The sequence below is a fragment of the Ursus americanus genome, chromosome 19 (genome assembly GCF_024610735.1).
Source record: "Ursus americanus isolate L20-20 chromosome 19, mUrsAme1.1.p, whole genome shotgun sequence".
Taxonomy (NCBI): Eukaryota; Metazoa; Chordata; class Mammalia; order Carnivora; family Ursidae; genus Ursus; species Ursus americanus.
The window spans coordinates 16,629,551-16,653,857 of NC_142145.1; the positions used below are offsets into that span (position 1 = coordinate 16,629,551).

At 44.3% G+C, this 24,307-nt stretch overlaps 1 protein-coding gene across 9 annotated transcripts in view; it reads right to left on the bottom strand.

Moving 5' to 3' along the window:
• NEDD4L (NEDD4 like E3 ubiquitin protein ligase) overlaps positions 1 to 24,307 on the bottom strand; it is a 333,206-nt gene that overhangs the window by 25,320 nt on the left and 283,579 nt on the right. For 5 of the 9 annotated variants that reach the window (XM_087869779.1, XM_045790180.2, XM_045790178.2 and 2 more), the window contains 8 exons: positions 20,408 to 20,485; positions 18,962 to 19,016; positions 18,798 to 18,851; positions 13,610 to 13,668; positions 6,553 to 6,618; positions 4,575 to 4,804; positions 2,932 to 3,053; positions 294 to 364 (listed from right to left, as the gene is read on the bottom strand). In XM_087869779.1, coding sequence (XP_087725905.1) covers positions 294 to 364; positions 2,932 to 3,053; positions 4,575 to 4,804; positions 6,553 to 6,618; positions 13,610 to 13,668; positions 18,798 to 18,851; positions 18,962 to 19,016; positions 20,408 to 20,485 — 735 coding nt within the window. The remainder of the gene's footprint in view (positions 1 to 293; positions 365 to 2,931; positions 3,054 to 4,574; positions 4,805 to 6,552; positions 6,619 to 13,609; positions 13,669 to 18,797; positions 18,852 to 18,961; positions 19,017 to 20,407; positions 20,486 to 24,307) is intronic. The other 4 variants (XM_045790183.2, XM_045790181.2, XM_045790179.2 and 1 more) reach the window with 1 other exon arrangement.

Here is a 24,307-nt window from a genome sequence, read left to right on the forward strand (position 1 = left end):
GCAGTGAGATCCCCAGATGACCCTTGGATTTAGTTTGGCCAAACCAGTTCCGGGTAAGTGAGGTGGCTAAGACTGGAGTCTACCCACCTCAATCACCCCTTCTAGGAAATGTGAAGGGTTTACTTATTAGAAACTAGGGAGCTCAATGAACTTCTTGAACAAGCCAATGTTCCCCGCGGCTCATACTGAATGGCAACACCCACAAAAATCACCGTGACTACCACGTGGTCCCAGCTAGCTCTCGAAGGCACGGGGGCCCAGGACGCCCAGGGCAGTGATCTACATTTACTCACCACTGATTCCATGTCATTCAGAGTTATCTGCTTTCCCAACATCATCTTGTAAAACGGTCTAATGAAGAAACCTAAGATGTGGTGGGAAAATACGGGTTAGTTTCAAAGCTGCTGTACATCAGAGCAGGACATAACACACGAAGCTGCCCCCAGGCTGAACGGGAGGCCAGGTCTGGCCTGGGGAAGGCAGCACTCAGGAAGGACAGTACAGCAGGAAGGGGTCAAAAGGCTTCCAGGAGGAGGAAAAAGAGCTTCTTCGAGGCCATGCAGGAGTGTGCGGCTCAAACAAGGCCCATGAATGGGAGGACAAAAGAGCAGTGGAAGCAGAGGGGACAAGACAGATTTGCCAGAGGTGGGCCCGGCGGGGAAGCACAGGGTGTCCTAGGGAGGACAGGCCGGGAGGAGACTGGGAAGCACGCAGCCGGCAGGGGGCGCTGGAGAGTCAGGCCGCTGCCTGCTGGGATCTGGTGTCACGGAAAAGCCAGATGAAAATTCCACCTGCACTTGGGGATCACTGCTTGGGCAGTAATGGGGAGAAAGCCAGGAAGGGGCCAAGTGGGAAACGAGGGAGACCACTCAGAAGGCTGTGCAGTCTTCCGGGAGAGGAGGATGAAGGCCTACGGCGATGGACTCTACCACCACACAGGTGGCCCGCAGGGACCCCAACTTGCCTTGCTCAAGGGCAAGTCAGCATTCCTTGGTGCCACCTCCTCCCATGGGGCCCTCTCCCCCTCCTCCTTCACCCTCACCCCCCTGCCCCATCCAATCTGTCACAGTGCTCTGCTGCCTATTCCCAATCCTGCTGGCTCAATTACCTTCGGGGTCTAGCGAGGTATTAGGTGGTAAAAGGAGGAAACTAGCAGGAGGGGGTGGTGGGCTGACCTGCAGAGCACACTCTGCCTACGGGGGAACTCGCATTCGGACCACAGACCCGGGGGCACTCTGGCTCTTAACTGCGCAATTCCCGAGGTACACTGCTGTCCCCATGTGGCAGTCTCCTCCACTCCCTGACATGTTCCTGTCCCTCCCCGCTACTCCCTCCAAGGAAGCCTTGGCTTCAAAGTGATCCCAGCTTCTAAATGGGTAAATCCTACCCCACCCTCAAGGTGAGACACAGCGTGGTCAACACACTCCCTGACCCTCCAGCCAAGCCGCCTTCTCCTCAGCCTGCTCCTTGTGCCCCCTTCTCCTGTTGTCGGGATTCTTCTGCTCCCCACCCTCACCCCCCCCAAGAGAACAGAAGTGCACTGAGGTCAGGGTCTTATCTCCTACTTTCCAGATTTCTCCACAGCAACTAAGAATGCCTTCTCACTTCGCAGCCTCTAAGAAGGCTGAAATGAATCTTCATAGGCTGAAATAATCTATGGCACGACTCCAACGTTGTGAATTAAAATATATTTACACGCACTATATATATGTGTATATATTTTATATGTACATAAGTAACGACTGTGGTTTCCTTCTAATCAGAAAAAAATGTTTATTTTCCCAACCAAAAATAAAATACGAAATGAGAGGACCAAAAATCAGCTACCAATTACCAGTAAAAATATATTGAAGGGAAAAGCACAGAGGGAACATCAATTATTTATTGGAACATCTATGGTTCCATAAATATAATTAACATAATTCCCCATTAAAACCTCATTTTCTAGGGTAATTACAATTCTGACCCCAAATCTTACTCTGTCTTCTATCCTCAACTGTTTCATGCCCAAATTCTTCAAAAATATCTACTTATTTACTAGAAAGAGAGCATGAGAGCTCGTGGGGGGGAAGGACAGAGAAGGACAAGCAGACTCCTCGCTTGGCACAGAGCCCTTTGTGGGGCTTCCTCTCATGGCCCTGAGATCATGACCTGAGCTGAAATCAGGAGTCGGATGCTTAACCGACTGAGCCACCCAGGCGCCCCCTTCAAAAATATTTCTGACTCAGTTTCCTCACTGATGATTTCTGTAATGCCCTCTTACGGGCCCTACTTCTGAAGTGACCGAATCCGGAAGAGGTCTCTACTATAAAGAGGCCTATAGATCCAGCCAGGGAGGGAGTCTGACTTCTAACTTTGAGAGTACCTTGAAATTCTTCCATGACTTATGTGCTCTAAATAATAATGAGATTCTTTTGTGCCATCTGTTTTAGCAGTGATCCCAGGGTCAAGGACTTCACTGAGTTATAGCATTGCTTCGAAATTATTTACAATCTCTTCACATTCAAAAATAATAATTTGGGGACAAACGGAACAATAGCAGGATATCGGATGGATTAGATCATTTAATTAACTTTTCAAGTAGCTTTTCCATCTGTCACCAAATCTACCTCTTGCTAAAAAAAAAAAAAGTTATTCTGGAAAACACAGAAAATGTGCAAATACAGAATGTTCTGTGCTTCACACTATAACGTTAAAAAAAATTTTTTTTTTTTCCTAACTGTGTAGACACTATGTCTTTAGTGCTCAAATTAGGATGACACCAGGGAAAAGCACCTCTTTTATGGGCAAACCATAAAACTAATTTATCCAATTACAGAGAATCAGCTAAACTTTTGCTTAAAATCATGATGTGAAGATACGAAACCTAATAAGGAACCACAAACAGCACTGTCCTATTTTGGTTACTTCGTGACATTTTAGTTAACTTACCATCTAAAAGTTTCCCATGAAATACTGCCAGACCAGCAACTCTTCCAATAAAAGTGAAATAGGACAAATGGTCTTCATTACAGAGGCCTGAATTGGGATTGATCTGAAGTGTGTAGTTGTCCCTTTGGGGAGGGAGAGAGAGGTAAGGTCAATCATATTTTTAAATAAGAAATTCAACAATCTGAATTCTCCTTTGCCGCCCGTGCTTAGACTTGCACAGTGCACCTGCAAACATTCTGCACCCAATGGGAAAGGCATAACAGCTGGAGAACATGACTTACTGTTCAGTTAGCCCCTTTGTGACCGACTGAGGTCTAAGACAGCAGGTGCACATGCCCTTTTTAAGTTACACCACAAGAAAACTGCTGATATTTGATTATTTTTGCTCCACAAAAATGTCAAATATATATGGTTCTGTTAGATATCTTGGGAGGACGAGAAACATCACATAACAGAGGAGCCGTGTGTGGACTCCCAATGCCATGAGAACTGCATGTGACTTTTCTCTGTGAGGACCAGGGTTAACTTCTTTGAGGGACCCAACCCTTGGTCTAACCACCACTCTGCCCTGAAAGGCTCCCAGGGCACTGGGAGCAGTATTTGGCTGTCTCAACAATGCAAACCTCAAAATGTTCACATGTATCTAATCCTCCTTCTTTGGTCTCAAGATCCTGGGGATCAGTGGTTTTCAAACGGGGCTCCACAGATTCCCTGGGCGGGGATGGGGGGTGTCTCTCTCGGAATGTGGGTGAGAGATAAGGGTCCCGCCTCCCTACCCTGCCCTCTTCAATGGTTTTAACCAATTTCACAGAGCAGGCTTTCTCATGGGACTTTGGGAACAACCAACAAAATGGGAAATTCTGGGCTACAGCAACCGAGGAGGGTGCTGAGGCTGGCTTCCAGAAGGGCTCCCAGGAGAGCAGCACCAGGTAGATGATGCTGGAGAACCCAGTCCCCTTAGAGCGCAGGCTACCTCCCAGCAAGGTCAACGACTCTTCTACCGGGGCCTCAGGTCTAGCCTAAGCCTTTGGAGACTCCACAGCCTGGAAGGAGCACCTGGCCTTGTACGGCGTGGGTGTTTGATTCCTAAGAAAGCAACTAAATCTGCCTCAGCTTCCATGTTTGGCGACAATGATGAGATCCTAATACAAGGGAGAATCTGTTTCTTCCCTCACGGGACCAGGACACAGTCCTCTGGATCCTGACGAGTAGGTCCTCAAAGTTCGCATCATTTGCCTTTGAGCAGCAGAACTTCAGAAACTCTCCTTGTTCCTCCTAACATGATGAGGAGTTTCTGAATTCTGACACTGACGAATTATCCTGAATTAGCATAACAACATTACAAATGAAAATTGCCTCTTGTTCTCACCGTAAGTACCCAGCACATTTTCCATTTCAATTACATGAACCCGAAGGACAAGGGAAAAAACATTTTTAGGTGTTCACAGAGCACATGACTTGTCCATGTAGAGTCAGAACCAGTTCGAGACTTACAGGGGGGACGGGGGTGCTGAAATCAGCAGTGTTAATTCACCTCGAATGACTGAGCCATGCATTCTCCCACTAAGTTTAAATTAATTAGGAATAGAACTTTCAGGGCAGGGGTGAGGGAGACACATTCTGAGTGCACTCCGCATACTTACGTTGCAGAATACTCAAAAAGCCCATAGTAGGGGTTGAACATCTCTTTGGACAGTAGGAAGAACCACTCTCTGGCCACACCTCCATAGTCAAGACCTTTCTCTGATTCAAATTCGATCCACAGTCTAGCTTTCAGGACGTCTGGTCTTTTCACAGACATGATTCTCCGATAGGACTCTTCAAAGATGTTATTCCTATGAAGTTTCATTTCGAACCTATTTGGAATATCAGCCTACACGAAAGAAGAAAACAAGCACGTAATCACACAGCAAATACACATCTTACTTTCCAACACAGAAGAACAACAGAGTAGTAATGATGGCAGATGTCAAATAAACAAGCAGTGACGAAGAGCTCCGACTGAGACTTCCTCCTTCAGGGATTTTCTTCACATCGACAGCAAGCCCCACTGTGTCAGGGTGAGAGGCACAGAGCATGCACCAGCGGCTGTCACGCTGAGCCCGCAACACACGAGGCACAAGACACTATGCGGAGGAGAAGACAATCATCCTTTTCCCCTTCAATACACAACTGCGGGCCATCTATCCAGCCACTGGCCATTGAAATATGGTCAACTCTCGATATTGCTTCTGTCGAAGAAAGGGGTGTCAGTCCAGGTCATCAAGACCCATAAAACAATCCCCGTTGGCCCAGCTGAGCTCATTCTCAACGCTGGCAGGGCCCCCAGCTGGTAGATGTGATCCATGATGCTTACAAGCTAATTCTGGTGCCCTGAGAAGGGGGACCTCGACGATCACGCTAGGTTGTGGGAAAGCATCGCAAAGGTCATAGTTAAAGAACATGGACACAAACAAGCATGTGAGTGAAGTTGTGAATCACTGCTGCCTGGAGAAATGAGGACCAGGGTCAGCCTCGCTCCCACTGTGGATCTGCAGCGGGAGTTTCCCGGCAGGTGACACCCCCGCAGGAGTGCCAGAGCAAGACAGGCTCCTATGCACAATGTCATCCCTGGCTACTGGGGGACATGTGGGTTACTAAGTAACACTGAGGACTTTCATGTGCAGGTATGAGTCCCTTCAAAGGCAGATATCCGAGAGCTACTTGAATCAGAACGCCAGAAGGGAGAAGACCCCAAAGTGGGAGCTCCTAATGCAGGAGGGACTACGTTTCATGCATCTGCCCGTCCCCAGCGCCTTGGCCATGGCAGAGGCCCAGAAAAGAGGCAGCGAGCGACTGAGGGCATGGAGTGGGAGAGACCACAATGGAGCCCCGGCAGACTGGGGTGAGGGGAGTTGTGCCCAATACTCTCCTCTTCCCAAGAGAAGGAAGCCAAGAAATAGCGGCCGGTGTAGAAACCACGAATGCGCACATTGAGGCGAAAACTGGTAAAACCTGTACCATAGAGGTGACCTCACGACAGAAGACACCGTGCTGAAGAACCGGGGAGGATGTGTCAGTAGAAAATGTAATATGGTGACTGAAAACGTGGCCTCAGCACCCCTCACAGGGTCTCTCAGTTTTATAAAAATCTTACAGGGTTTCCCACTGCAATTTTTAATTTGAGAATTATGCTTGCTCTTAATATGCCAAATATTATACTTTAGTATTGTAAATTATATTTGTGTTATAAATACAACTAAAACTATACTTTCCAATTGGAAGGGAAGGATAGGAACATTTTTCTGAGTCGGGTCTAGGTTTATGGCGATGACCACAGGCTTCTCCACATTTTTTGACTAGGTCCCGAATTATTTTATATCCCATTCAACTCATTCCTATCTTGTTAGGTATGACATAAGAAATCACCATCCAGGTTGATTTGATACATAATACCAAGTTAGTCATCACTTACCAGGCCTCTCAAAAAGGAAATTCAGAGTGAAGATCCAGGCGGATCAGAGGAAAAGGAAGGTAGGATTTTTAGTACAGACAGAGGTAAGACACAGGTCGTTCTCACTGAAGTACCTTTGGTAACTTACAAATGACTAAAACAGCATTTTTGGGAGACGTGTTACTCACAGGTTTCTTTAATTTCTTCCTAAAGTAGTCATATTTCTGCTTAAATTCTCTGGAGTAAGGAACAGCCTGGAAGATAAATTTATAAATATAGATAATGTAAACAACACACTTGAAATTTTATGTATACTGAGCCAACATTCACAGAATTTCACGAATCATAAACCTTAAAATTCTCACTCTCCATATTATCACTGAAATTTATATAATATCTACATAGTACATGGGGAAGTTCTAGAATAATGATTGAGGCTGGGGGGGGGGCTTTCACCCCTGAAAACAATGATTCAAAAAATCATTTTTAGGGATATGCCACATAAACCAAATACACTGTCCATGTGACTTTTGCCTAAATGGGGAGTCAGGGTATAACCTTTGTTGCTGTTGTTTTAAATTTAGATAAAAGTATTGGCTACGATTCTTTAACACAAAACCCAAAATGACCTACGTGGTCATTTTGAAAAAACCATGGGGAGGAAATAAAATGACAAGAAAGGCCAGTGAACTGATACTCTTATCAAGGAACATAAAATCAGGTAGACAGCAATCTGGAAACGTCTTCGATTTAGGAGTCAGAAGGTTTGCCTCTTACTAGTTAGTAGTCTTGGGCAGGGATTTCTTTAAATCTTCTGGAATGGCTTATCTAGGAAGCAGAGTGATGGTACCAAAAGCGTGGGTTCAGTAACTGAGTTAGCGATCACTGCTCAAAAGTTCTGGAATCCCTCCTGGCGAAGTAGTAACATTTTAATGTAGTCATTCATATTCTTTACTTGCTATGCTGTAAAGCAGTTTACGATATCTGAGAGCCAGAGCCCTGACTTCAGGCTACTGAAAAGGCTTCTAATATTTTTATGAAGCAGAAAAGACTGGCTTTTGCACACACACGGACATAACTGGGACAGCCTTGTACTCAGAAAAACTTGTTGCTTTTTCACAAATAGTATGAATTTGGGCAAGAACACTTCTGCCGATATCATTTTGGGCTAAGTTAATAAAAGATACGGATCCTTAGTAAAGTGTCTCCAGACTCCAAGCCTAACACCACCTTACACTTTCAGAAAGAGGAGAAGTGAGGAACCAAAGCTTCCCTTCTTCATACTATTTTAAGACACAGTCACACAAACAATAAGCCAAAACAAAAATAACCACTCTTATAGAAAACAATAATCATGTCAGTGTTTTGCTTTGTAATTCAAGAGCAATAAAGACAAGGTGTTTATATATCCTAAGAACATTCTAAAGACAATTTATGGTACCTAGGGTCTGTTCTTAGTTTTTAAGCCATTCTTCATTTGTTTTTCCATTGAGCACTAGATTTGACCACACATTTATTTTGGGCTGTGTTTAGTCTGAGGGTATCATGTATGAACCCTGATTCTAGAACAGGTAGAAATTTTGCCAGTATCTGGACAACCACCAAAGTGAGGGAAAGGATACAATGTTCTGACATAGTCCATGAAGACATTATCATGTTTTTCGCTCTACTCACACTATATCCCATTACAAACTAAGATGTCCTGTATACGCAGTCTTTGGTGGTTCCTTTGCTGATTCATTTAAACAGATATTTCTTGAGTACCTACTGTGTGCCAGGGAAGTAATGGTCCATCAACCAAAGATTTCTTTCCCTGTTTCCTCCTGGAGCTTGCAAGTTGCTGTGTGCAACAGGCAGGAGGAAATAAATGAAGAGTGGTGAATGTATTGAGGAAAAATGGAGGGCGAGCGCCCGGTAGGCTACTTGATATGGGTGGTCAGGGAAGGCAGGTCTGAGGAAGGGACATCTGAGCAGAGCCCAGAGTCACAGGAAGGAATGAATCATGACAGAAAGCAGTGCATGTAAAGTCTTGAGAAGGAAAGTGTTCGATGTTCTTAGCTACGCTTAACTGTGACAGAGGGAAAGTAATAAGCTGAATAAAGTTATGCCTTTCATGATCTCAGGCTGGCTTTAGTGGCCCTGACTTGGAAGGTAGACTCCAGTGCCAGCGGCCTGTGTGACGAACCCTCCCAACTACAGAATTTCTTCACGGTTAAGAAGAAATGGACCAAGAGCACTTCAAGGCTCTTCCGTTTCTCCAAATCTGTGATTTCCAGCTATTATATTTTTTTTGGTTTTGTGCCCTTCCCCCCACCCCGGGAAATGTTGAAGAAAGGCTTAAAATACAAGTTCCAGAGTTTTAAACGATGGGGTGCGGGAGGGATATATTTTACAATGTTGCCCCCAGCCTGTGCTCTCTACTCTCCTGTCTGACTTAGAACTGGGAGGTGCTCATTACATGTGGGTGGAAATAAAATGCTGAGATATTTCTGGTCTTTCTCCTTCTGGGGAATGAGGCATGAAAACTGAAAAATCATTATCTTCCTCCAATACTAATCTTTTCTCTCTCTCTCTCTCTCTCTCTCGAGTTCTTATGAATAAGAAGAAGTAGAAGGGGGTTTTTATATTCTCCTCCTTCTTAACAGATGCCAACAGCGTGGCAGGACAGAGACATCCACACAGCGGAGCCTCCGAAGACACTCACAAGGCCAGTCTGTTCCTTGAACCGGACTGGCCACACTGCTTCTCTCCTTGAGAATGCGGCATCTCATTTTCTTCCGTACAGTGTAACGTATAAAATAAAGCCTGCTTCAGAACTTCACGTGTCTGTTGATTCAAGCCCTGTGCTCTTTATTACGTATGTTTTTCTGTTCTCAGCAGTAGTGACATGCTGACTTATTGTAAAGGCGGGTCTGAACGTTCTCGTGTCGTTCTAGCCCAGCTGATGCCGGAGCTCCTTACAGAGGCGGCGACACAGGGACACGGGTGAGGTCAGCAAATTGTAGCTCCAGTTCGACTTTTGGCATTTGCTGGAACTAATGGCAATACAATTCGTTTTCTGAGCTTCTGACAGCTTGGGACTAACAACATCTTCCCTACCTTCCTGAGGGGACTGCTGTGAGTTCTCAAAGCAGCTGATTCTAAGGTTCGTGGGAAAGTACAAAGCGTGACACAAACATGAGAGAGTATTCATAAGAGCAGCAAAGCACGGACAGCACTTCATCAACGCGTTCACTGGTGATGCTTGTGACACAGAGAGCATACTGACTTACAGTAATGCTGTGTTGAGCTGCCACAGAAAGGGACCCCCCCCCCGCCCTCCCCGAATCTGGCTATTTTTTTTTTTAAACTTGGGGAAAAAGAGAAATTCGAGGTTCCAGATAAGCAGAAAGACTTAAAATTAAAGAAGTGGGCATTGGACCTAGACTTAGTGCTTGGGCTGGGGTTTTACTCCTCACACGGGGACACAGAAGTTGGCCTACAGTCTGTACGACCTAGGGAGTAAGAACAGAGCTCCCTGCTTAAAACCTACATCTGACATGGGGACAAGAAAACTACCCACCAGCCCAGGAAAGGTGTAAGGAAGCTTACCTTCTGTCCAGGACCACAAACGAGAGAAAAACAAAAAGAAACAGACCTGTAATAAATTCATACTCTAAGCCTGCACCAAAGTGGGTATGAAGTCCGCAGTTATATTAACTGGGTCTGCATGATCCCAAGCTAAGAAGTTAACGGTAAATACAGGTCAGGTCTTATAAATGCCTCATGGGGGGGAAAAAACGGAAAAAAAGAAAAACGAAAAAAAAAAAAAAAAACCATGAGCGCACACACACAAATTATAAACTAAACTGGTTATAAACTGAACTAAACTGAACTATCATTGAGGAGGGTCCACAGACACAACATGTGGGAGATTTAGTCCCCCTATGGCCAGAGGTAACAGAATAATCCGGAAAGAATATGAAATAAGCATTTTAAGAATGATTAGAAAGCTAAGTATGAATTAAAAAAGAAAAATAAAAAATGAAAGAACATGATAGAATAACCATAACTGAAAAGACCAAGCAAATTTAAAAAGACCCAATAGAGCAATGAGTAATTAAACACAGTTAATGAAATAACAGACACAATGAAGTGGTCAAGGGTAGGTTATAAAAAGCTTAAAAAAGAATTAGCTGGAAGAGCTGAGCCCACAATACAGCAATGAGAGAGACAGAGATTGAGTGAGAGAGAGACCTAGAGAGAGACTGAGACAGAGAGAGAGAGAGAGAGAGAGAGAGAGAGAGAGATGGAAAACAGGAAAGCTAAGAGATTAGGAAGACAGAAGGTAAAGGTGAATCACATACCCAGGAGTTACTGGTACAGATAACCAACTAGGAAGACTGGCAAAGATACAGTATGTGAGAAATAACTGCTGAGAAATCTTCCAGAATGGAGGGAAGACAGGGTCCTCACACTGAAGAATTACGATGAGTCCAAAGCAGAATCAATAGAAAGAAATCCACATTGAGGTTCATGAGAGTAAAATTATATAACGCCGAAGTCACAGAGAAAATTCAAAATTGCCAGAGAAAGAAAGACTCACCCACCAAAAAATGACAATTAGATCAATAAGAAGCTTCTCAACAGTTGTGGAGGCCAGAAGACAAGAAAGAGTATCTCCAAAGTATTAGGAAAACAACTGGCAGCCAAGACTTCTCGAGCTGAACTATCATTTCACGGAGAGGTCAGATAAGCCCCCCCCCCCCCCCCCCCGGACTACAAGCTTCCCGCTTTCAGACAGTGCTGCTCGAGCCGGCATCACCACCCCTGGGTGGGTGTGTTCAAACAGACTTTGCTGCCCCCCCCCCAAACAGACTTTGCTGCCCCCTACTGATTTTCAGTAGGCCTGGCTTGGGACCCTCAAATCTGCATTTCTAACAGGTTTCCAGCTGATTCGGATGCTGCCGATCTGCAGACAACACTGAGAACCCGGAACCATACTTCGTTCAGAAGATAACCTGGAAACAGCAGGTGTTAAGACCCAATGGTGGGCAAAGAAATCTGCCTACACATAAGGAAATAAGCACTGGCCGTGGAGAAAAAAGATAACATATCAACGGCTATTTGGGAACATTTTAAATGTGGCTGAACAATGCAAAGTGAGTGAGAAGAACAGCATGAGAGTTCCCTCAAGTCCCATCTTGCTCAGGAGGAGAGTAGAGAGCAATTAATTTTGACATGAAGTACGTTGGTTAAAAATTTTAAGGTAAGCACCGAAAGCACAGAAAGAAAATACAACTTCCCAGCAAGTACAGAAAACGAAAGAAAATAAAGGGTACTTTGTCAATCTAATAGAAGGTAGGAAAAGAGAAAAAACACAGCTAATCGAGCAGGGAGAAAAGACATACCAGGCAAATACTCAGGAAGAGAGAGTGAATGCAATTGACTGGTAGAGCCATGCTTGCCGTCGGAGAGTCTTGGTTCGACGGAACAGCCAGGAGAAAAAGCAGTGATGGAAATGGATAATTTGAACACCATATGCTTGACTTAATGGACATATAAAGAACTCTATACCCAACAAAGACAGAATACACATTCTTTTCAAACACAAAAGGAACATTTATTAAAAAATGGCCAAGCTGCCAAGGAAGTTTCAAATATCTGGTAATCAATATTCCATAGATAATATTCTCTGACCACAATGCAGTAAAATTAGAAAATCAGTAAGAAATGGATAGGCAAAAACCCTTCCATACTCTTAGAAACGAAAAGCACGTTCTAAGTAACTTACAAGTCAAGGAGAGAAAGAAATCATGGAAATTACCAAATATTCAGAACTGAATGACAGCAAGAGCCCGCTGTCTACATGAAGTGGATGGCGACCTAAATACACATGCTCTTCCTGAAAGAAGTATCCCTACTACTAATGAAAGAGTAAACAAGGCTCTTCTGTTAGTTTAAAAAAAAAAAAAATCTTTCTTTGGGTCAAATTTACTTGGATTTATGATGCTAAACAATTTTCAATAGCAGTTAAGAACTAACAGTGTTTGAGTGAAGGCAGATGATCGATAAGTGATAGAGATATTTCAAAAGGCTTCAGAATTATGCCGAAAGTCCTCCGTCACTTGAAAACAGCATTGATTCCTGAATACCTTGTTTCTCATGATGTAGAAGAGAAAACAGGACCCTAACACCTTATCGTGACTGTGAGTATATCAAAAGGAAGCCATGGCAGCAGTAAGGCAGGTGTTGAGGTCACATGAAATGCAGCTGTTGTAACGGAGGTATGATGGGGCACTTTGCGTTACACAGTAGCAAAGCAGCTGAACAAAGCCCATAAACAAATCCAACAAATTAACTAAGGGGATGTCGAGTATCAAGGTAGGTTTGCATGGTATTACCTTTTAAGTTTTCAAAAAGACTTACCTTTATAATTCTAAACCTAATTTGAACGGAATCAGATTAAAGCCACAAAAGCAGTATTTTAAAAATACCTAAAGGCCTTTAGCTCAGCATTCAATATGCTTTATTTCCTTTTGCTCCTCTCCAGGTTTTAACAGATTCCCAAGTTTGCAATGCTTTGCTGATGCAAAGTTCCAAATTAGCTCCCCGCACTCCTATCAACACTGACCAGAGATGCTGGTGCCTTCCCTGCCGATGACTGCGGCCCATGCGGTGTTCGGTACCAAGTCCTTATGAACACAGAGCGTGGCAGTATTTTAAGAGGGCGCTCTACCTAGCTTCCTTTTGCACCCGGCGAATACGTGGGGACTGCAAGGAAGTTAGTGGGTCAGCAGAGACAAAGGTCCTTAACTCTGCCAGCTCCAGAGGTTGGCTACAACCTTACCCAAACTTTTCCAGACGTTCCACGCTGGAAGAGATTCAGAATACAGCTTAGATTTGTTCGCATACATTTATCACCCTTGGCCAAAAGAAAGGACAAAACGATACAGATACGGGGCGTGGCTTGGTATAAAAGGAAGCGAGGACATTTTGATTGCTGTTAACTTTAATCCACCTTTTTACAAAGGAGAAAAGAAAATGTTTAGCTTTGTTCCCATTAGCAAAGCACTTTCTTTTCCTTTATAGTGAAAGCCCTTCGAAAAGGCAAACACAGTTGTATCCTGCCCAGGAATTCCAGTGAGGAGATGGGAGCAACTCTAAACTAGCCAACCACACCAGGCAAGCAGTACCGTTAGAGAAATACGTGTTTAGATGCAACCCAAATAGCACACTGAAGAGTCAGAACTTGAGGATACTGACCGGACCAGTAATAGCTGGATTCTGCAGTCTTGGGTCTTCCCACTGAGTAATTTTGCTATCTGTAAATTAATGTTTAAAAAAGAAATCAGCATATTAGTTCAAATCTATGTTAAAAATGTTTTAAAAAGAATTATATTTGGATTTTTCAAAAGCTGTCCCCCAGAATAACTTAGTATTTCAAGGTTAGAAGAGCACCCTATTCTATATGGCAGCCCCCCGCCCCCCAATACTGTTTAGTTAAAAACACTCAATCAAAAATGCATGACTAAAGCCAAACCATCTATTCACACTGTTTTTGGCAAGAAAAACTGCCAAAATTTCAATTATAAACCCCTGTTCTTTCAAGGATTTATAACTTGATCTTGATTTTCCTTTAACTGAAAAAAGGCATAACAAGTCGTAGTCCCTAAAAAGTTAACACACACACACACACACACGATTTTTCTCATTTCAAATACTTTTTTCTTTGCTTATGGTGTTGGAAAACTGCTTTCAACCAAGAATCCTTCATTGGACAAATGAATAATCCATTAAATGTGTCACTCATATGCACGCAAAAATCAGAGCAGCTAAGGAGTCCAAACAAATGAGCATTAGATAGAGCAAAGGACAGAAAAAGGTTTCCTTTCTGGTCAAGTTGGCAAGAAGTAGTGTTCTTTCTTCTAAATGAGTCAACGTCAGCACGACTGTTCCATGCTTCCTACAGTGATACCGTGCTACGGCTGCCCTGAATCACTTCGGTTTTCTGACTGTGCACGGGGATTACTGTGTGCGTGGGAGGCAGGGATGGATTCGAGTGACAGGTATGGGAAGGGCCGACTGGGGGTTTAGAATGGGTTCTCTCTGGCATTTTAGGGCATCTAAGTTGGTTAAAAAAAAAAAAAGGAAATTATTTAAGAATATGGTTTCTGCTTATTTCCTATATACTCCGTAAATAGACTGATAAGAATAAGCAATAAATTTGATTTTAATGACCGTACCAGGAATTTTTCCAAATCTGGTATTGTAATTATTATAATGAAAAATTTCATTATTTAATGAAATTATTTTAATGAATGAATAATGAAAATTATTTTAATGAAAGTTTTTTTTTTTTTAAATATTTTATTTATTTGACAGAGACAGCCAGCGAGAGAGGGAACACAAGCAGGGGGAGTGGGAGAGGAAGAAGCAGGCTCCCAGCAGAGGAGCCTGATGTGGGGCTCGATCCCATAATGCCGGGATCACGCCCTGAGCCGAAGGCAGACGCTTAATGACTGAGCCACCCAGGTGCCCCTTAATGAAAGTTCTAAAATGCAATTACTGAAGCACATGATTCTAGATTCATGTAGGCAGGAAATGTATGTGAGATGTTCCGATGGTTTTAGTGAAATTTGATGGAAGCAAAAGGCATTTTGGGTCCCTTTCCTCATGCATTAGAAATCTGGAAAGTAGAAGTTGCCATTGTGGTGAAGAATAAAAGAACACCAAATAAAGAGAATATAGCTGAACAACAGCTCCCTGGACTACAGTCCTATCACCTGGGTACCGTCAAAGCCGAAGTAAAGTAATGACTACCTACACATGCGTCTCCTCAAATAGTCTGTCCAGTTCATGTGCACCTGCATTTCCCATGGCGACCTCAAATCCAACTCTCCCAAGACCAAACCCATCATCTTCCAGGAACAAAACCCGTTCCTGTGCTCCCAAATGCCAGTATCACAGTGCGTTCGCTGTTCCAACCCAGCACTGGCCACCTCCCTGGCCTCCCTCGCCATTCCCCTCTGGCGCTTGCTGAGCTGTCGCCTGTCTCACTGAGAAAGCTGTTTTCTGGAGGGCACATCGCTTCCACGGATCATGCCCTATGTTTCCCTGGCCTCGGGCTCACTCATCCAAGCTCAAGCCTTCCTGTGTAGTTCTGCCACAAGTATCTTTCTAAAGAACAAATCTGACCACTGTCAGGCCCCTCCAGAAAAACCCTCAGGACCTCCCTCCTGCCTGCAGAAGGGACCCGCGTTCCTACCCCTGGTGGACACCCTTTGACCTGACCCATGTGCCTCCTCTGTGCACTGGCCGTGTGCAGCCCCACCACAGTTCTCGGACGGTAGCCCAGTCCGCACACCTTCATACATCTGCATGTTTCTCCCTCCCGGCGTCACTCTCCCCCAGGCTTTCCTGGATAAATCTGACTCATCCTCACTTAGGATCCATCCGAAAAGTAATCTGTTCCTAAGGTCCTCATGCAGCCCAGCCCCCGGCCCTGGCGTTCGGCCATGTAGCGAGCAAGTCTGGTCCTCAACAGCTCTGCTTCTTCAAAGCTCGTTCCTTCCTCTACCCAGCACTGCACCTATGTCCTAGGGCTCTCCAGTTTCTATGCGGTTACAGCGCAGATCGATTTTACAGCTACGTATCGTCAATACAGGATATGAATATGTAGTGACCATTTACTCACTTTTCCAGACCTTCCGAAGCTAAACTTGCTTTTTATCCTCAGACACTGTATTTGAAATAAAGGGACAAGGATGAAGGAGAAGAACTGTTTAGCTACTATTAAAAGGTTTGGAAGACTGCTGGCAAGAAAGACGAAAACAGGATTTTATAGCCTCCCTGGAATTTTCTCTTCTAGCTTTGTATCCAAGACACCTGTGGCCACTGGCTCAGCTGCTGGGCATACCTGGTCTTTAAGAGGAAACACATGACCCCCTAAGAGAGGTAGAGATTCAGTTCAAGATCTTCCCTTGACCTTTCACGCCAGCTCCAGGCAGGAGCTATTTGATAAATGTCAATACCTCATCTCTTCTGAAATGACGTCTTTTTAAGATGGTTATTTTTAATCTTGAAAATGTCTGCCTTCTCAAGAGTTTAGGAAGTAAAAATAAATAGCCTCATTATTTAAAAGACAAGGGCACTGCTGCCTTTGTCATTCATGTGTGTCACATGTCCCGGTGATGATGGAAGACAGCATGACTCTGCATCTCTCCCGAGACAACTGCTTGCACAGGAAAATGCCACACGCAGGGATGTCGTGGTTCCTGTCCTACACGCAGCAGGACAGCAAGAGGAGATGCTGAATTTTGCAAGAATCAGACGTGGGGAAACTGCTTAGAAGAGAGCTCGTCTGGAAGGTAAAGGTGCTCCTAAAGGTCACCCACCAGGTGAGGAAAGGCATTCTGGAGTGTACCTGCAGGCCTGACAAAGCCTCTTAAACAAACTCTGTGCTTTTCACAGACTGGGTTTTGGTGAAGCAGCGTTACGAAGTTAACTCTGTTTCGCTGATATGTACCTGTTTATAGGTTTCCATGGAGTAAACCTCGACAAATGGGAGAAATGGCAGAAATGTTGCATCAACAGCAACTGAGGTCATCCTAAACCGATCTTTTCTCTTCCACAGTTTTTGCTCACCTAATTTCCACTATTATCTAGTTGAGAGAACTGTGCAGTAGGGCAGAGCAAAGGCACACTTTAACCTCCATGTAAAGGACAGCAGAAATCTTTTATAGCTCAGATCCACCGGCACTGTATGTGGTCTATACCATCCCCTGGAGTGAAGAGGAGCCTCGGGGAAGCTGTCTCTTCTGGCAAGAGGAGTGGGAAGGGAGGGAGCTCAGCGCCTGGAGGGACTGGTGGACTGATCAGGAATAAGGAACAGCCCAGGCATTTAGCAAAACTACCCTCTCCTCCTCCCAGCAAACAGAAGCAGGGCAAGCCTGGGGCCGGGGGCACGGATGCTGCTTCTCCAAAGTTCTCTGCCACTTTCGGACCAAGGACATTATCTTCCTCACACCTTCACCACTGACCCTCCATGAATTAACTTCCAGTCACCGTTCATTAAGCATCTACTCTATATTATACTAGGTCTATGCACACCACCAGAAAAATAAGTCTATGATCTTCATTATTTCTAATGCACACGACGATGGACATTTGCAGTAGAGTTTTTCTTCTTTGGGGCCCTTACATTAAGAACATTCATAAAATTCTTTTCAGGTTGACCTGAACATCAGATCACCCAGCCAGAACATGGCCACAATGCCGTGTGAAATATTCGGTGTGTAGCAGACCAAGGCTGTGTTACTAGTTAAGACCTTGTTTTAAGAAAAAGATCATTATTATTTGTACCTACCTTTAAAAACTGAAACTGTAAAGCATATAACAACTGAAAGAGGAATTGTTTTTTGTTCTTAGTGGGAAAAAGAGGTGTGCTCCCTCCCTTCTTTTAATAATGCTATGAGTAGAATTATAAATAAATAGCATATTAGAGAAACAAGCGGGGGTACACAGATTTTATTTATAGCATTTATGGTAGCAATTTTAGGCTCACTGTAAAATACTGGAGAGCAGGCAAACCCTTAGTAGTTTTACTGGTCGAAGACAAAACTAAGCCTATGTACCCTGAATTACCGAATTTTAACCAAAGGGCAGCCCCCTCTCCAATACACCTAGGAATTCCACTTGTGGCTTAATTCTGAACTGCTGGGCTTCTTAATTTATAAAAACCTCTCAAGCCCCCGAGGATCCTCGTGGTCACTCTCCACCAACTGGCTCATCGGGGGACTTTTGATCAGTTAAGAGAATGTAAGGCTGGAGAAACCCGGGGCAGACTTCCTAATCCTTAGGAACCAAATGCAAACAAAGATCAAAATACTCCCAATGGCACACACTTTTAAACAGAATCGAAGACTTCTTTTAAATATACATTTTTCAGAAGTTCTAAGGGATATACAAATATGTTCCCATGGAGAACATGTTGCCTTAAAAAAAAAACAAACCCACTGGCTAAAAGCAAAAACTTTATTAGTTTAACTTTTAGTTGAAATGAGAAACCACACATTTATTCATAGGTGCTGGAGCAACTATACTATAATTTCAAGATACGAACTACATATAGATTAGTGTGTTGGGTGCAAAGAAACATGCTATGAATAGAAAATAAGTCAGAACGGCTTCTTGCCATCAGACCTTTGACGGCAGTGTTTAAGACACTTACATGCTGCTTCAAGCACTGCTCACACATAGATTCGTGACTCATAATTTTAACTTCTAACCTTATTTTCTATTACTAGAGTGTATTTATTAAAAGCGCAGAAATCAAAGGGTTATCGACCCAAAAAAGTTTTTAATGAAAAAAAAAGTTAATAGGTCACAAGATCAAATCGGGTAAAAGCTTGATGGGCTCCTTTCAAGCAAAATCGGGATGAATGCACAGTACCGTACGAGGGCACTGACTCTCTGGCCTCATTCTCTCCACATAACACCTGGCTGCCTGGACAAAGAGTAAAATGACAAACCTTTCACTATAATGTTTGAATGACTCCCTGTCCCTCCCATCCCTTTACCTGCAATGCCTGTGTGTCTGTAAACGAGCCTACTTACTATGGTCAATATAGAACGTGCGGCCGTCCAAGTGAATTCTTTCTTCCCAACCAGGCTGGTATTAGAAGAGAGAGAGACAGAGAGAATACAAACATCAGCTAACAGTTCCAAAAAAGTTAAAAAAAATCAATCGATCAATCGATGGCTAAATTTAAACACTCTAAGGACATGCTTTGACTCTTCTCTTCTAGGGTACGTTGTTACATTAAGAACCAAGCACAAACATTTCCAGTTAACTCTTGACAACATCTAGCGACACGCTGTATCACAGGCTTGCCAGCCTTAGGAGACCCTACTCACTGGGTCATGAATGGGAAGCATGGCTTTGCTGTTTCAAAAGCTCCGAAGGGCAATTCCAGCGTCCCCTGGAAGAGCTGAGTTTAGGACTGAAGAGCTCATTTCATTAAACAAATATTTACTGAGCACTGAAGGGAGGAGGAATGTTAATTTACAAATGTCAGAGACAGATGCTTTAGTCCTGTCACCATGTGGCTGAATGACCTAACGGTGAGATTCTCTGGTGTGGGCTCTCAACTCTTTGGACTCAGGAAATAGATGGATTTGGGTATTTTTTCCCCACAATGTAAGGCTGGTATGCCCTCACTATCTGAACGGTGCCTACTTGCTATGTGAAACTCAGGAATCCAACACATGAGGACAACACACGATCCTTCACGTTTGCTCTCGGTCTCTGGCACTCTCTGGGCTCTTTCCATTTCAACCCAGGGACCAAAGAGTTCTGGAGAGGGAGGGATATTTGTGTAAAACCTAATGAATGGAGACTGAACCCTAACCTTTCTAGATTCAAGTTGTGCCATCACATGCCACACACACCAGAGAGGTTAAGGCTTTCTGACTGGGGTGGGGGTGGGGGCTGAGAAGGATGTAGGGTCAAAGTTTCATTCAAAATCTAATATGGGTTAAAAAGAGCTCAACTCCCACTTGGGCCCCTAAAGAGAATAAACCAATAAATTAAATTTTATAGTCAGTCCTCAAGAAGGGAGAAAAACTTAAAATATCTGCAGGCTAGTGACTTATAGAAGCTGTCTGTGATTACTTAGGCCTTTTCCTCCTACTGTTTTTAATATTTCTGTTCCAGTGACTAAATTAGCAATATGGATGGAACCCAGTGGTTGGAAAGTTATAAACTAAATGTGTGCTGCCTAACCTGTCACATGCAGAGAATGCCTCACGCATCCTAGTTACAAGGTCTACTTTCTAACTATTAGCTGCCCACAATTCAGAAACCGCTTTCCCAAGTACACGGCATGAACAGTATGTGCTGTCAGAATTAAGCCATGCACCTAAGTCTACGAAGAGATTACAGACCAGTGGGACCCAAATAAGCCTGGAGAAAGAGAAGGCCCACAGGGTCTCTCCATCAACATGGGGCAGATGAATGGATAAACATTTTCAGACTTGTCCGTGCATCTCCCGCGTACTCACAGGAAGGGGGCCGAGGTCATTGGGGTTTAAAGATGCCTTTGACCGCATATGTACTGGAAATTTCAGGCGTGGATCTTCCTGCAAGAAAACGTAAAAGGCAGAGGACATTAAGAGTGACTGTGTGTGATGTCACTGGCTCCTTCCCTTCTGAAGCAGGGCGGTCCAAGGCCAACAGGTTGCCTGTGCACGGAGCCGCACTCCTGCCTGTATGGGGGAGGAGAGGACCTCTCTTTGTACAGGAAGGCTGGCTGACCAACTCTCAAGCAAGAGTTTTCTCTTCTTGTCCTTGCTGAAAGGAGAACAGCGAGAATATTTAAATAAAAGGCGAAGCATGTTCCGCAAGACCTCTAGCAGGTGAAGAGGAAGACAGTCCCAGCAGGGAAGCAACATGGAAACCAGAACGGAGGGTGAAGATGAGGCTCTACTCTGCAGAGGGGTGCGGACGGCGGTTTGGAAATCTCTCCTGGCTCCTGAGCTGTGCGTGAGGGCCGCCAGCCTTTCCATCGGTCCTGCGCTTTCTGCTGGGCCCTTCCACTCCTCCATCTACAGCAGAGGATGTGAATGTGATCTGAGGGTCAAGTCATGTCCTGGCCAGACTTCAGGGGCCTTGTCACATAATGTCTCCTACCCCTAACTAGGGAACTTGACTGAGATTCCCGATTAAGGTCTGCAAATGAGATTCTCATTTATGTCTCAATACGTAAAAGTCTGCCAAAGATTTCTTTTAAGGGATATGGCTCATAAGATCCTACAAAGAATCAACAAAAGGGAAATATATGTGCTCTGGCATCTTGGCTCACGCTTTATAATTGACAAAGAATAGGCAGATGTCTCATCTTGCAACGGCCCCGTTAGGAGAGGCCGCGCACATATCTCTGCTTCTTTCGATGAGGACACTGAGGTGCCGAGACCCCGAGAACTTGCCCGAAAGCTCTCACCCAGAGTCTGGGAGCGGCCTCTCACGTATACAGACCCAACGAAAATGCAACATAACTTAGAGAATTCACACTTTAAACTCAAAAGATGAGGAAACAAATGATAAAATTCAGAATAGCACACTGTCAACCAAATTAGACTAAGATTAAAAAAAAAAAAAACCCCTTTATTTCAATGACATGAAAGCCTTTGTTGCTATCAGATCACTAAAAGGTTTTCTGCCTTACCATTTTCCCAAGGCAACAAGAAAATGAAGTAATTGGTATAAACCTTGGGAAGTAGTAAAACTCACTTTGTGACAGCTAATGGGTATGAAAATGCTCTCAAACTGATTGTGATGGTTGCACATGTTTATTTAAAGGTCTAAAACCCACTCACTTGTATATTTTAAACAGGTGAACCGTAGGACATGAGAGTTATACTCCAAGAAAGCTGTTAAAAAAATTTCCCAAGTCACCAGTGTAAGCTGTTGGTCTCACTGGATTATAACAAAGTGACAGATATTTGGAACTGGCCAAGTCTACAAAGCAACCTTCTCCGAAACCAAAAAATAAAACCAACCTTAGCTTTCTCTGAACTGGAGCAAACTATTAACTGAAGAAATAAATCGTGTTAGCAGTTTAGGATGGATAATGACCCTGAACCTTGCTGATATCCTTTTCAAAGGGTAATCAGAGGCATAAAATAGGTTCAGTATTCTGTTGTATACTGGAACACATACAGTGTAGTAAAGAGACACACTAAGATTTTGGATTTATAAGGTCCAAGAAGCTGGTAACTGGGTAAGTATTTGTCACGGGTTGATTGTGGACAGACGAAAAACCTGGAGCACCCACCGAGTGCAAGCTGTGAGCTGGACCTGGTGATGCCACAACCACAGGGCCCCCCACCCAGAGCCCCTTCCTCCCAGCCACTGACCATGCTAGCTTCCGGAGGCTGCATGCAAGACCAGCCATGCCTTGGAATCATACACACAGGCTACTAGGAAAGACAATCAGTAAAAAGCTGATGATTTAAAGAACACACAAACAGAAAGCAGCAGCTGAAGTTATAGAAAAGTGCCAGGGTGTGGGGATGAGGAGGATGAAGTCGAAAACTCAATTTTATGGGTCTGCTAAAATGGCCTGCCGTGGAAACCCGGAATTTGTATAATGTGAGGGCTGGAGGCCCGTGGGGTCCTATTATTTTATTATACCATCAGAAGTCAAAATAATGGCAGCAGCTGCCTTCCACCAAGCTCTAAGGGCTCAACCTAGAGGGCGCTACTGAGCCCACCCCACAGAGAGTCCGCTGAACAACCGGGGTGGCAGGGACCCCCCCAAGCTGGTGGAGCAGGCGAAGGCAGCCAAGGCCCCACAGGACCCGTGATAACATCAGGGATGACAAGAAGCGGGACTACAAATGATGTTTCAAACGACAGAAATAAAAATGAATATAAACGGGCAAAATATGCAAAACCCACGTGGGAGTTCCTCCCTGTCCTCAAGCACCACGAGCACATTCTTTCACTATTTCATAACTGCTTCCCTCAATACGGTTGGGAGAATTTTTGAACAGAAGGCAAAGATCAACATCTTTAAAAAAAAAAAAAAAAAGGTTTCCTAGCAGAGTTTTAGAAATATATAACATATGGGAATGTAGCTGGTTCAAAAAAATAGCTGTGGTTTTTCCTTCCTGGAAGAAGTCAACAACCATGCCTAGGCTACAGTGAGTTTTACTAGTTTGGACCCGGGTAGGAAACAAACCTGCCACTTAATTAAGGCATACTCTTTCTTGCTACAAAAAGAAGCCAGTGCTTTGTCCTGTAGAAGACATAAATACACATACACACACACACACACACAGAGACACACACACAGACACGCACGCACGCACACGCACACACACACACACACACACACACACACACACGCTTCCAGCTGCTTCCTTAGCAGAAAGAACGGGCAACCAGAATGCCTCTGTCTTCTGCCCTCAGGCAGGTGGTGGTCTCCAGCATGCATCCTTGGCCTTGCTGATCCAGGTGGGGACACAGTGATGCTCCCGGAATGTGGTCTGACTTTATCCCAGAGAGACTGCTGGCACACTGCCTGCATTACTCGGGCGTGTGAAAGGCTGTGTTTTACAAATAGACTTCAAAGGGAATCTGCCCCTATCAACATATACAAGGGAAATGTCGGCCTGTATCTTTTCATGCTGCTGGTTAAACGCAGGGAGCAGGAGCATACAGACTGACGGAGGCGGGCCTAGGATTTTCATTATTCTCAACCTGTCCTACCAGTTTCTCTTCCTGTTTCCATTATAAAGTTCACATTCTAAGAATAGCTACGCTGTTCTCTTTAACACACACACACACACACACACACACACACACACAGCAAACCCCAAGCCTACTCCAAACAGATTCTAAGCTGAAAATTGTCTTTACCCTTCCCTCCATCTTTTATCAAAATAAATAGGCAGTTTAGAGGGTGTCTTCCACAGAGAGTATCCTGTATAGGCCTTTGTCTAGAAGGGGTGACGTAGCTGGCCCAGCACATCTGAGCTGAGTGAGGAAGGGTGGTCACTGGTGGAATTTCCAGTTGTTACCTTTAGGACTTCCAACAGCAGTAGCAGCAGCAGCAATAAAATATTGGTTTAATACATTAAAATGTGAAAGGAGTACATGAGTCAACAGCAAGGATCTGGGTGGAGAGGGGCAACTGGAAATTCAGACTAGGTTTCATTCAGCAACGATGCAGGCAATAAGAAAAGCTGGTGGTCTGAACTAAAACCTGCCCAGCTGTAATTACACTGCCCTTGTGGCGTGAACGACGGCAGAAAGGTTAGGAGACCTGACTGCTAAGCTAGTTCCAGTGACCCCAGTCACAGCGCACGCCGGGCTCCCTACGTGAACCCATCTCCTCCGACAACACCTACCCTGTTTCTGGAGCTCTCACTTCCGGCTCAGGGCTGGAAAGCACAGCG